General features: G+C 42.4%; 1 protein-coding gene across 1 annotated transcript; it reads left to right on the top strand.

Moving 5' to 3' along the window:
* The first annotated feature begins 2,392 nt into the window (after positions 1 to 2,392).
* Positions 2,393 to 9,038, top strand: Ttr (transthyretin). The gene is made up of 4 exons (XM_063231803.1): positions 2,393 to 2,602; positions 3,576 to 3,706; positions 5,937 to 6,072; positions 8,801 to 9,038. The coding sequence occupies exons 1-4, from the start codon at positions 2,537 to 2,539 to the stop codon at positions 8,906 to 8,908; spliced, it is 441 nt and encodes a 146-aa protein (XP_063087873.1). The 5' UTR covers positions 2,393 to 2,536; the 3' UTR covers positions 8,909 to 9,038.
* The last annotated feature ends 5,366 nt before the right edge of the window (positions 9,039 to 14,404 follow it).

Here is a 14,404-nt window from a genome sequence, read left to right as displayed (position 1 = left end):
TAAGTGATATCAATGGCCTGGGCCAGAGAGTTGGAACTAACAGGGCGAGAAGGACCAGAGATAAAGCTGAGGACCCACATATTGGTTAAAACTGATAAATGAGCAAAGCACAGGCTGGTGAATACACTGTGGTCACTTTTAATCATTGTGACCAACAGATGACAGTGGGTGATACGGGGATGAGGGAGGATCACAGCAACTGGAGTCACGAATGCACTCAGGGTGCAGCTTCTGCAGAAGGGAGCCTGTACGGAGGAAGGCAATGGTCTCTGCGTCCTATGAATTGATCTCATTTTCTCTAAAGCATGTGAACTTTTGATGCATACATTTGAAGAGGAACACTGACCACTGGAAAGATATCAGAGGATGAACTTCTGGGTAGCAGAGATGCCAGGAACTATATCTAAAGAGGAATCATCAGAAACTAGAGGGGACATCTATTTGGCAAGAAAAAATAAGGTGTCATTCACTACTTAAATGACTGTTGGAAGACCAGCAATCTCGCAGAATTTCAAGGGGCTGGCCAGGATCATAGATGAGAAAAACAGGACATGTGTTTTTCTTTAACAAAGCAGATAAAAAAAGCTCGAGTCTGCTAGTGTCCCTAGAAAAGTGACCTGGAAGCAGGTCTTAGCACACGACACTGCTGTTGTTGTCATGTGAATGTGGGCCAACTGCTGCCGTCTCTTCTGATTTCTCAAGACAAGCCAGAAAGCCAGATTTTTATGCAGCATGTCCCAGTTTTAATTTTAGCAACTACGTCAAGCTGTTTAAAGAAATGATGGTGTCTCTGGGCAGGTGGCGGCTCAGGGTTGCCAGTTCACAAGGTCTATAGGTGACAATTCTTGGTTTCAACAGAGGATAGTGCTAAAATGCCCAGATGGAAGATTTTGCTGCATTTTGAAGGAATTTTCAAATGTTTAGAAGAGAATAGGCTTTCTAGCCAGGTTCGAAGTAATGAAAAATAATTAAGACCATCAATATTAAGTGACTGTATATGAGAGAGATGCTAAAGAAAGGATTTTCTCCTTAAGCATAGATGTTGAACCAAATCATGTACTACTATTATGTTTTTACAGCAGAAAAGTAGTTTACAGTTTACAAAATGCTTTTATATCACCTCATGAAGATTACTAGAACAATTCTTTGAGGCACAAAAGTAAGCATTTCTATTTTATAAATGACTCAGCGGAGTACCTGAGATATTAAGTATCTCCAAGAATCATCCAGGAAACGGAGCAGCAGAAGTGGGATGGGATGACTCAGTCTCTAGCTGTGGAGTCAAGCTCTTTCTGAGGAAAGAGCTCCTCACCGTCATAAGATTCCATTCCCAGTTGTGCTCTCACGGATGATTCTTCCTTTCCCAAAGTCAGTCCACTCTCATGGAGACTTCTGCACATTTCTGTAGCCTATGCCTTCCTGATCTTTTCTTGACTCCCTGAAAGCTCTTCTCCCTTATGATTTCTTGTTGAATTTCTTCCATCTGGACTCTATCAGCTACAAGAACGTCCCCTCAACTCCTAGTGCCCCAAACTGGCCACTTTCTTGACATGTATTTGTCCAAAGTGTTTACTTCTCCATTGTGTCTTTTACAAATTTGTTTCTGTAAGCACAAAAACTTGTTTTAACTTACCCATAAACAAACATACAGGCACATACTCATGGAGTTGGTACTTTATTAATAAATCATGAAATTATTACAATTTCTGGATTTGCAAGTCAGCCAGGAGGAAGAGATGTTGTCAAGGATGGTTTCTAGTTCTTCCCACCTCTACTTCCTCCCAGAAATTTTGATTTTGACAAAAGCCTTATTCATGCATGCCCAGTAAGGAGACACAGTTAAGATTTCATTCTCTCTGTTGTTTGAGGTTCATCAATGTCAATTTGAAATACACAATTATTCTTTGGTTTAAGATGAATACATTTACTCACATGCACTCAAATGTAGAGAAGATGCTAAGGAAAACTTTCAAGTGTCTTACTTTGGCTCAAACGGGATTTTTAAAATAAAGCAGTGTCAAGGGTTTCCCTGGGTGGTTTGTGGATGTAGATCAAATGCAATGACCTTTTTCTAATGCCCTGTATTTAAACCCGTGCATCCAAATATCTTTTAACATGAAATAAATTATTGCAACTTGCACCTATCAGCTACAACGAAAGACAAAAGTTGTATAGAACATAGAAAACGTGCATAGAAATAGGTAACGGGGGAAAAATGTCTCAAGAACCATACTGCATTCAGCCAAGCAGGGAGAGCTATTTTGTTTTGTTTGGATTGTTTTGTTTTGGTGATCTAGCTAGTCAAATGACCGGTTAAGAATATTTCATAGAGCTAATATTCTGATGCTCTAATCTCCCTAGACAAGGTTCATATTTGTGTGGGTTACTTATTCTCCCTTTGTTGACTAAGTCAATAATCAGAATCAGCAGGTTTGGAGTCAGATTGGCAGGGATCAGCAGCCTGGCTTGGGGGCAGAGTATATAAAAACTCTAACCTGTAATCGGCTGTCACAGAAGCCCCCTAGTTCCTGGCAGGATGGCCTCTCGCCTACTCCTCCTTTGCCTTGCTGGACTGGTATTTGTGTCTGAGGCTGACCCTGTGGTGAGTGCTTGATTCTTTAAAGTCCCTGTTATAAAATGCAGATGTACATTGGGTGACTTCTTGTAGCTTTGACAAGTCGTGCCATTAACAGTGGAGAAGCTCATTAACTGTCAGCACTCCTGTTATTGGTAATGAGAGCACTGTGCACTTCCAGATTTGTTCCAGATTCTTAATGCCATTGATTTAAACTTCAAAAAGAATGAAGCTTTGCAGAGCTTGCTGGACTAGGGCTCGGAGTCATGGTTTTTTGCCTTGTTGCTTTGATACTTTGAGTTTGCAATGTCTAGTACCTTGATACCCTCAGACAGATGCCAGAAATAAAGATATGCTATCAATGAAGCTGCTAATTTTGAATTTCATGAAATTACCCTGTTATGAAACACAGTTAGGGGACAAACTGCATAGATTACATTCAGGCTCTTTGGTTCATCAAAACAGAAGTATTGACTGATTTTTTTGGCAAACAACGTTCTAGTCAGAGAGCTGATTTTTAAATCTAGAAGAATTAACTAATGCTGAGTAATAAATAGAAGAATTAACTAATGATGAGTAATAAAAGTAGTCTGATATTATTTTACAATAGCTGGTAAAAAGAAATTACTATGCTGACAACTTTTAAAAATGATCTCCGGAAAAATTATTTGGTCCTCCAATACAGTGAACTTTTCAGTAATTCCACTCAAATAAAGAGACTGAACAAAGCAACTATTCTCAGAGGGCCTATTTTCTCCTTTGAAATTCATTGCAAACATCCCCAGTCAATCGATAGTGTGTCTGGAGGCAGAAACCATTCTTGCTTTGGAAACAATTATGTCTATGTTATATTGAGCGGGGAAGCTCATTAATTATCAACACTTATGTTACTGGTAATGGGATCAGCATGCACTTGTTCCAGATTCTTAACACCATAAAGAATAAATCCTTTCACTTTGGTCAATTTTGTTGACTTCTTATTTGTTCTCTCTGTGCCCAGGGCACTCGTGAAGCCAAGTGTCCTCTGATGGTCAAGGTCCTAGATGCCGTTCGAGGCAGTCCTGCTGTCGGGGTAGTGGTGAAAGTGTTCAAGAAGGGTGCGGATGAAACTTGGGAGCCCTTTGCCACAGGGTAAGCTGCCAAGGAGCCCCACTGTGGGACTTGGCTACATCTTCCCATCCTCCCTTCCAGTTGTTAAGGAGAGATCCAGCTCATCTACAAGCAGAGAGTTGGGGTATAGTTCAGGGGTAGAAAACTTGCTTAGCAAAGCCCTGGGTTCAATCCACAGCTCTGAAAAAACTAACAAATATAATCAAACCAAAATCCCAAGAAGCTATTAGTAGACTGAAAATGTGAGCAGAGGTTAATTGTGCCCTTCGAAGAACCCCTTCTTCTTGCATTTCTTCACGGGGAGTGACCAGGAACTGGAGCAGCATTTTGGACAGACGCTAGAAAATAGGAAAAGGGGTGAGAAGCTCTGCAATCCACTCAAGCAGGAGTTTGCAACCCTTCAGGTTATAAACCACTTAAAGCTAATGATAGATTCCATGTCCAGATAAATGCACACAGACACATATATACAAAACATACCGGTGACTTCAGGAGCTTCGCAGATTCCTTGGTGCTCCCAGGTGATCTGGGTGACATCCAACAGAGAGTCCTTGTCTTAGGATTTTAGGAAGGATGCACAAAGTGCCTGAATTTAGTCACAAAAAGAAAGGAATTGAGGGACAGCATTGACAGGTCACTGGGATTTTTCTGGGTCATCCAGGATCTAGGTTTTTGTCTAATGAACATGCTGGAGCACTTACTATGTGTGAGGCAGGCGGCTGGCAAGCTTGGTAAGAAAAAAAACCTCCAAGAAAGCAACACGGGAGGTAAAGCCCAGCCGCCCAGGGAGCTTGCATCAGCCACCATCAGTGCAGAGATGAAGTTGGCCACTTTAAAATTCACTAGGTTTTTCTAACTCTACTAGCAAAAATTTCAAAGGAAATGCACGTTAGTAAAGCCCAGTGAACTCGCTGAAAGTCAAAGCAACAGGAAATCCCCTCAGCACTAAGCAGAAAAGAAAGTGCTAAACACTGATGCCTCCTGGGGGAAGAGTTTCTGTTGGATTTTAATCCTGTCCCCAGAACCATATGACGAGTCTTCACCTATCATAGGGGACATCATTTAGGGGGAGTATGGTTTTAACTGAAGTTTTTATTTTCTAATTCACTTGTGTTTATATGAAATAACAAGTACAACATGAAAAATGGTCCGGAGAGTATTTTAAGTGAGAGAGAGAATAGAACCAAGAAATTCAAGATTCTCAAGGCTCCTTTTTCTCGTAAAAAGACATGTAAAAAGAAGAAGTTAAAAAAAAAGGAATAGGGGCAGCCATGGTCAGAATGACTCAATACAACTTTCACTTTTATCTGTCTTAGCGCTTATGAGTTAAAGGACAGCAATTTCTAACTTTTCACCTTTTGACCTGGACCCTACGTGGAACTGGAAGTCACCCAGTATTTTTTGTTAGCAAAGAAATACCAAAGAGATTAAATATATAAAAGGAAAAAAAGTCAAATGCAGATTGTTCTTTGTACTTTAGGGGACAAATGATACTATCTCTGAAAGGTTCGCTCATGTCGTGTGTGGCAGGACTGAGACCCTGCAGTCATGGACAGCTGCACAGTTGAAGCGGCTGCTGGCCACTTCTGGCCTTGCGAACATTTACCCCGTCACCAGTCTTGTTTGGGGTTTGGTGCTGAGGACGTACGTTGGCTAAGAAACATCCTGCTGAGCCATAGCTACCGGTTTAGGATTCCTATTTATTTGTTTGTTTATTCATTTATTTGAGACAAGTTCTTGCATATAATTTAGGCTTGTTTTGAACTCACTGAGTAGCCCAGGCTGGCTTCAAACTTGCAGTAATCCTCCTGCCTCAGCCTCCCAAGGGCTGGTCCCTTGGAGGGACCATCACATTCAAGTCCCATCACATCGGGCAGGACTTTTTAAAATAAAGTTGTATTACTTGTATTTTTGTTTTGATGAGAGAATAGATCCACAATGAACTTTTTGAAAGTTTCTACAAGTTTTTTTGCCCTTTCCTGTCAAAGAGGTACAAGGGTTTTCTCCCTGCTAACTTGGTAGAAGGGGAAAATTTAATGAGATAGATAGATAGACAGACAGATAGATAGATAGATAGACAGACAGACAGACAGACAGATAGATAGACACAGATTAGAGAGATAGATAATGAATTATACATAATAGGTAACTAGATAGAGATATGGATCTCACACACAAATACACACACCTTCTTTACCAGGCCATTTATTCCTTTCATGCCTAACTCGAGCTGGACTTTTACGCCTTGCAGGAAAACCAGTGAAACCGGGGAGCTGCACGGGCTCACAACCGAGGAGAAGTTTGTAGAAGCGATGTACAAAGTGGAATTAGATACCAAGGCCTACTGGACAGCAGTCGGCATTTCCCCATTCCATGAACATGCAGAGGTGAGTGTCCACCTCCATGAGGTTGTTTCTGGGTTTGTTTTTAGTTCCAGGAAGCACAGTTTGCTGTCAGCAGACCACAGCAATGCCATAAGGAAAGTGTTGGAAAACTGGTTTCCTCTCCCTTTCAAAATTAGAAATTTACAACACTCAGAAGGAAATCTTTAGAACTCATGTAGGCTATTTGTAACAAGAGAGAATGCACCATGTCACTTCTCTAAAATTAGAAAAATTCTTCACTCCAAATACCCCTGTTGCCTCAGTTTCAAGTAAGCGATTTTTGGCAATGTTAAATAAAGATTATGAATTCAAAACAATCACTCAATAGATAACCACCAGCTGTATGTCGTTGGCCACACACTAAGCTTAGTATGTGTTTCCTGTGCATCTTTAATCCATTCCATCATCATGATCCACCCATCAATATTATTATTACTCCCATTTCACGGATGAAGAAACTGAGGCACGATGAAATTAAATAACTTGTCCAAGGTCTCACATCTCATAACTGCAGGAGCTGGCAGATTTACTACAAGGGCCCAAGCTGGGTTTGGACTGAGTGCAGTGCCCTTTGATACCTCAGAAAGTTCATCCCCTGAGAGAAAATGGAGAGGGGGATATTAGCAAATTTTGGTTTATGCCTATTTTTCTACTGATAAGTATTCTCAAATAGTTATCCCCTGCCTCTTCCTTGTCTTAATTTCCCAAGCCATTTAAAACAGATGGCAGTCATGAAAATAGAATCCAGATATGTTGGTCAGTGTTAAAGATCAACCAATTGCATCAAAAATAACTTGGCATGAAAGGGAATCATTCTTTCTGGCTTAGCATGGAGGAGACTTGTAACTAACATTATGAGCTCATTCTCTGCATAGACAGCGTTACCAGGGAAACTTTAGGGGCCTGTTTAACTTTTGGGGCCCACAAGTCTCCAGGTAGGAGTCTATCTACCGAGAAGCCTGTCTCTGCCTTGGTCAGGCGGCAAATGACTAAGACATCAGGACAGGAGCAAGTTTAGCTGGAGACCATTGCAAGACACTCCTGGCCCTAACCCTGGAACTCTGCATCTGCCTTCCTAGGACCAGACTGTCCTGGGTCTCAGCCTGTTGGGGCCACCTGAGCACAGTATCCATGGTCATATCGTTCCTGTCCTTCATGTCAGCTTCCTTGTCCACGCATCACTCACAGTATTCACCAATCATTTTAAAGATAAAAATTTTCTATGCGGAGAGCATTTGGCTAGATGCCAGAGATTCAGAAATGAAAGCACCCATCTGTGTCCTGGGAAGGAAAGGGCAGGGGATAATGTCAGATATACTAGGCAGAGTTGTGAGCCCAATTTCCAGCCAGAATGGATACCAGCAGCAACAAGAAGTGAGCGGGAAGCGTGTAGCCCAGTGCCTCACTCAGAGGACGGGGCACCGCGGAGCTGCAGGCAGGTGGAGCTCGCCCTCCTCTCCTGACCACAACCCAGGAGGTTAAATGAGACCCGAGGAAAAGCAGAAAGTTTCCTTTGAAACTATGAGGCCTCTTTGCTTCATGCATTTGTGATCACATATGAGATCCCTTTGGTAATAAGAGGAAGAATCAAGAGGGCCTAGAGGCCAAAGTCACCAAAAGAGATAAGAAACTTTCCCTGGTTGCTTCCAGGCACTTGGCTTTCATGAGTTACCTTTCTCCTGGGAGAGAGTCTTAGGTGATGCCCATATCCTCTTGCCCAGGTTTTATTCTTGTATGGCTCACTCTGTTCTTTTGTTCTCAAGTCCCTAAATCATCATGTTTCCTTTTTACATATTTGGAACAAAAAGATACTTATCTTGAGTGTATCCAAAGCTCAAGCCAGGACCTGCATGCAAAACAAATTTATGAATATCCGGGCCGTCCTCCATCTCAGCTGAATCTTAGATGCACCACTGAATTTTTGAGAAGTACAAGACTAATTAACTGCAACAACGTATCGGTCCACCATTTGCCCAATCAATAGGCTGGAAGTGAGCTCCAAAGCAGGCACGTACATTGCAAAATTCTGACATGATTTTGCAGAACTGCTCTTCTTGTAACTAGAATAATGCTTTTACTCCATGTTTTATTGCCTGAAATATACCCAACAAGATGCACAAAAATGCATATCTTCTTCATGTTAAAAAACTTAGAGGAACAGTGGGAGAAAAGCCTGTGGGCTTGGTAACGGAAGACTTGCTCTCCTGGTGTGGCTCTGTCACTGTATGAGCTGGCATGAAAGTTAATTCAGGGGTGTGGTTTGCTTTGCAGTAAAATGGCAGAAATAGTCCTTTCCTGTTCCACAATTCTAGGTCTCGAAGCCTGCAGTGGGATTGGCGGTCACCATTCTCAGCAGGTCTTTGGTCCCTGGGTGCCATTGTTTATCCCCCCCACCCCTTTTCTGAAACCAAACACTTGGTCAGGAACCTTGGTGCTCTCTGTAACTGCCCTCAGTCACACCCAGCCACCCAGTCTGCCTGAGTGACTCTGTAAAATAAGACACACAGCGGTGAAGGACTCTTCTCTAAGAACTCTGCAAGGCTTTGAAGGCTTTAGCTTGCCAGTGTGTTTGAATTTGTGTTTCTCCTTCTCATTGGTCCCAAAGAAACTAAGTAATAAAATTGAAATAATTAATCTTGCACTGGACTTCCAGGGGTCTCTCTGACCGCCCTTCTGCAGACTGAAACTCTGGGGCTCTACTGGAAACGGTTCTGTCTGTCCCCCCTCCTAGGTGGTGTTCACAGCCAATGACTCCGGCCGCCGCCACTACACCATCGCCGCCCTGCTCAGCCCCTACTCTTACTCCACCACGGCAGTTGTCACCAACCCCAAGGCATGAAGGACTTGGAGAAGACTGGGCCTCATGTAACCAACAGCAGTCCGTTTTTACGAAAGCAGTATTTTCATCGATAAGCTATGTTAGAAACTCAGGAAGATAAAACATTCCTATTAAAGCATTTCTCATTTCATTTGATTTTGGTGGTTTTTTATCCCCTCACTCTTCCCTTCAAAAACACAAAAATATGAATTTTACAAAGAAACATAAGAATTCTATAGTCTCTGGCTGGAGCTCCGGGAGAGATCCACACTTCCTGTGGTTGGCCAGGGAGACATTCTAAGAACGGGTTAAACAACAAAGCCTGATTTCCCATAGCCTTCAGTGAATAGCCAAGGGCAAATTGTGGGGCCCGGCTTCTTTACTTTGGCCATTCTTTACTCTGGCCATTTCTCTTAAACCCTAACTCATTTCAGGAGACGCATGTCCCTACGGGCACGTTTTGGCAGCAACCCAGGCTCTCTGATAAAATTCAGACCAACTCTGTCATCCATCATGGTTTGACAAGGCCAGTGGTCCAAAAATATGAGGGAGAAAGAAACCAGAGACCTGGAGAAGACAGTGAAGGATTCAGAACAGGCATCAGTCAATCAGAGCTTTTGCAGATTGTCAGGCAGAAAAAACAGAAGGTATTTTAGGTAGATAGAAGAGAGATTGCTAAGCCAGGCCAAGGGAAAGTATTTGATAAGTTGAGGGCACAGCTGGTGAATCTGAGTGTTGAAGGGTAAGGTTATCAAGATGGGCTGGGGTGTGTACTGATGTAACAACCCAACCCACATTTTTTAGTGGGTTCCCTTACTCATGCTGGATCCAATGCATAAGTTCTTGCCCTAGTAATGCCACAGGGTGGTTTTCATTTAAAGGATGATTCTAGGACCCAGTTTAACTTAGTTTTGGGCATCAAAGTCACTCTGGTGACATCTAGCCAGTAGACTGAGAGAAAATAGAGTAGATCTCTCTGATGAACACATGAGCCCAACTGTGTTCACTGGCCAGAGCTAGTTACATGGTATCTTATTCTGTTTTCTGTTGCTATAACAGAATGCCTGAAACAGATAACTTATTAGGAGTAGAAGTTTATTTTGGCTCACAGTTCCAGAGGCTGGGAAATCAAATCACTGGCATTAGCCACTTCTCAGCTTTGACTGTCATGGCAGAAGACAGAAGGGCAAGTGGGCACATATGGAGGAGACGAAACGTGAGGGGAATTCTTGCTTAATAACAACCTGCTCTTGGGTGAGAAATCCAGTACTTCCAGGGCAGGAAGTCACTCATTACTTGAAGAATTAACCCGGTCTCCTGACAAAGTGTTAACCCATTCAGGAGGGCCGCACCCTCGTGACCCCAATACCTCCATCCTGTCCTCCCAACACAGCTTCATTGAGTGTCTCCAGAACTGTAAGCCAACAGTCAACTTCTACTAATGATGTTTATTATCCCATTTCTGGTATTGTTTTATAGCAAAATTTCAACACATGGACTTTTTGTGGGGTGCAGCCAAGCCATAGCACATCGGGTAATTTCCCTGATACACTGAGAATGGGTAAACTATATGCTTTTTTTGGTATTGGGAATCAAACTCAGGACTTGCAGCTTGCCAGGCAGGTGCTGTGCTACTGAGCTATACCCATAACCCTACTATAGTCTTCTGTAATCAAAATCATTTGCAAACATGAACATAAAAGGTTTGAAAATATGAAACTTTGAAATAAGTCCATAGAAATCTGCTACTTGGAAAGTAAAAAATTACTTTTAATATTTATTTCAATTTTTTCTTAATAATGTTGAACATACTGTCCTGCATATTTTGGAGGGCCATTTGGACCTCTTGTGTGAACTGCATAACCACTTACATCAGCCATATGATTCAGGAATTCTGCTCACTTAATATTGATTTATAAAAACTGTAATTAAAAGATGCTATGAACTGTTTGGGGTTTTGTTGTTGCTGTTTTGTTTTGTTTGAGCCAGGGTCTTGCAAGGTAGCTCATGCTGGCCTTAATTCATTATGCAGCCCAAGCTGGCCTTGAACCCATAGCAATCCTCCTGCTTCAGTCTCCCAAGTGCTGGGTGAATGAGCTGTATTTTAAAAGCAGATGTGACATACCTAAGTCACAGAAAAGTACATCAGTCAAAACATGGTAACTCTCTGGGAGTTTATGTTGTTGATACATTTCTTTCTGTGCCTCACATTTGAGAAATAAAAAGTCTCATGCAGTTCACTGGTGGGGATGGAAAAGACTCTCCTGGTGTTCTGGCTTGTGTCTAGGTGTCCCCCCAAAGCCTCATGTGATCACAGGTGGGCTTTTCAGATGTGGCTGAATCTAGGATGTGTGATGCTGGGATCAAGGGTGTGATGCTGGGGTTGATTCCTGGTGTGATACCGACCCTAAGGGTTTGTAGCTTCATAGGATGTAAGAGACAGAAAGAGGGTCTCTGCTTGTCACTTGTTGCTTGCTATTTCACTGTTTTGCCTGCCATGAACTGTTTCTCTCCTGTGATGTGGATACACCATACCACCCTACCTTGGAGCTAGCTGGTTATGGACTGAACCCTCTACAAACTGTGAGCTAAGACACACGGCAATCCAAATGAAGAATAAGAGAGGAAGAACACAGGAACCTAGAAAACACATGGTATATGGTTGCTGTAGCCTTACAGACTGGTGGGAATTAAAGGATAAAATTCAACTAAAAAGAGTGAGGAGAGAATGGTGTTAGTATCTGCAGCCCAGGCCACCAGGAATAACGTCTGTGCGGGAGAACCAGCTGAGTTTATTTCTCTGTCCAGCAAGGAGGAACACCGCTAGAGGAACCACAGGGAGCTCATTAAGAAAAGCTTAGAGAGAACCTAAGATAAGATCTGGGCTATGGCTGGGTGGTTTGGGGTGGAACCGGGTATCCATTCTACACTGAATGCTGTCAGAAAATGAGGGCGACCATACAATCCAGAATCTCCATGAAGAGGGCAAAGCAGAGCAGAGATAAACCCGTGGTTGGTACAACAGCAGCAGTCACTCATTTTGGGGAGATGTAGATGTACGGTATTTTGCAGGTTTCGCAGTGATTTTGCCCTTGGCTTACTTTATCATGATCTCAGAGTGACCTTGTTCGATGAGGCTGTTCCGTGAGATTATTACATCCAAAGAGACAACGTGGTCCTCTGTGAGAGCTGGATTAGTTTCTGGGTGTCCAGAGCTGCTTCATTATATTTCTTTATTTTGCTGAATGTCTATTTAAAATAGAAAATCAACAGATAATCGTTTTGTCGTGGGCTGTGAGTGAATTGCAGGTGTCTCCGGGGTCTCAGGCAACCATGCTGGTGAAATGGGTTGAGTGAATGAAACAGAAACTACACTCAGAATATAGGCAGAAGGACAAACTTGTAGTCAGAGATATGAAGTTCAATTTTAACTACACTGCGCTTAAAGTAATCATGCCAAGATTTTGATCTCATAACTTCAAAACTGGCATTGTGCGCCTGCAGAGCCAGAGAAATGTAAGATTTCTTGAAAATAAAGATCATAAATATTCAAATACCTCCTGAAACATTTTGATAGGATCTATCAAAGGAGGAAGTGTAAGGCACTTGTGCCTCAAACTGATTTTGTCAACCAAAGGCTATGGTAGAGGCAGCGTTCCCTGAGAATTATTTCTCACCAAATTCTCAGTTTTATAGCCAATTTCTTCTTACTTCACAGTTCATAGACCATGTCTCCTCCCCCCTTAGCCCAATTACTTCTTACTGCCCTTCAAAATGGAAATAAGATTCCATTACGATCAATTTCATTTTTTTTTTCAACTCTCCATTCTGCTTGGGTTAAAACTGCCTCAGGTAATTTAAGACAAAGCAGATGGTGATCCATCTTCCTCCGTCCATCCAAATGCAGGTCTGTTCTGGAGTCACCATTAGCTAGGGGACAAGTCACATGTGGGCTTCCTTAAATAAACCCTACAGGCTCAGCAGACACCCCCTTGCTGTCGCTGCCTTTAATGTTGTTACTCCCGGGAGGTTGTGGGTTATGGAACTGGGAAGTACACATGGTGGGGAACTCAGGAGTGGCAGTCTTTGGGAGAGGGTTCTGGGGCTGCCAAGAGAGCCCTGGGCAGTGCCTGGGTGAGGACTCGTGCTGGCTGCATGAACATTGCTCTGCAGGCATCCTCAGTAAAGTGCACTGGAAAATACATTGGCTCCATTCCCATGTGTCTGCAGGATAGTGCTTAGCACTTAGTGGTCGGTGCTTACTAAGTGAGCAGCACTGAGCTGCATTCGTTCCAAGAATATGAAAGGAAAAAAAGAAGTGTTTCACCCAGGTATGCCTCTAATTCTCACGTGAGCCCTCACAGACTTCACCAGAAGTTTTTTCTCTTCAAATATAGTAGCACTGGGACCAGGATCCAACAACTTACAAGAAATGGACCACCACCTAGGGGCAATCTGCTTCAAACAGAGTACTAGGTTCTCCACCTTTGGATTTATTTCAAGAATTTATGCTCTTGGAATATTTAAAAATAGAGTTTGCCTGTTTGAAGTCCTTCTGACTAGGACAAGGAACTGTCTGGGGTTCCTTGGTAAGAGAGAACACTCAGGGAAATTCACAAGAGCCGTGAAAGGAAATATCAGAGCTACATCGCTGGCATCCATTGCATCTGTCCTTAGCTCACTGAGCAGCTACTAGCAGAGAAGGGTATGAGCCCGCCCTTAGCTCAGGAGCAGGTGAGCAGGGTAAGGGGCTCGTTACATCAGTCAGTGAATTCTCATCGTCTGCCGAGGCATTGAGCTCATTGACGCACAAGAGAACAAAAATTAGGAAATCAGAGGGACTCACTGGATAAAAGCATGGTGTTACATGGAAGATTGCCACAGGGCAGGTGCGGGCTGCCATCCTCTGCTGGGGACGGCAGTGGCCTTCAGGAGGGAGCCCCTTCCAGGAAGGCAAATGTGAGGCGGGGTGACCCTGAATGTTTCTGAAATTTTCAGTCGCATTCACCAATAGTTTCCTTCTTTAGTTTTAAATCAGTTTGATTCACTTTGTCATCTGTGACCAAGAATGTCTGAATTAATATAGCTGTAGTAATACTTGTCTAAAAGACAAGTTTAAAAAAAAAATTGGCAATGGCTCTTAACACTGGCTTTCTCCTCACAATGTTACATTGAAAGAAGCAATCCTGTGCTGCATGAGAATGAAAGTGGCAGAATTTTTTAAAAAGTTATTTTATTATGTTTTTCTTAAAAGGAAGTTTGTAATGTTAAAGAAATTTAATTGTAGTAACACATAGTTGCACCACAAAAGAATGTTTTTAGTAATAGGTATTATAGAAATATTTATATGTAATTTTCTGTACTTTGGTAGTTTTTTATCATAAACAATTTCTATATTTCTATGATTCTTTATTTCTCTTTTTTGTGATACTGAGGTTTGCATCCAGGATCTCATACATACTAAGCAACCACTCTCCCATGGAGATACAGCCCAGACTTTTAAATTTTATTTTGGAG

This window comes from Cavia porcellus, unplaced genomic scaffold (genome assembly GCF_034190915.1).
Source record: "Cavia porcellus strain 051 isolate PalLab524CR breed Dunkin Hartley unplaced genomic scaffold, mCavPor4.1 scaffold_20, whole genome shotgun sequence".
Classification (NCBI taxonomy): domain Eukaryota; kingdom Metazoa; phylum Chordata; class Mammalia; order Rodentia; family Caviidae; genus Cavia; species Cavia porcellus.
The sequence above is the reverse complement of the archived record's forward strand: the minus strand, read 5'-3'. Positions and strand labels throughout refer to the sequence as shown.

Excerpts from the sequence above, each read along its gene's own strand:
- Ttr (XM_063231803.1), top strand. The coding sequence starts at position 2,537 with ATGGCCTCTCGCCTACTCCTCCTTTGCCTTGCTGGACTGGTATTTGTG. Across the intron at positions 2,603-3,575 it reads TGTCTGAGGCTGACCCTGTG|GGCACTCGTGAAGCCAAGTG; the intron begins GTGAGTGCTTGA and ends CTCTGTGCCCAG. Across the intron at positions 6,073-8,800 it reads CATTCCATGAACATGCAGAG|GTGGTGTTCACAGCCAATGA; the intron begins GTGAGTGTCCAC and ends CCCCCCTCCTAG.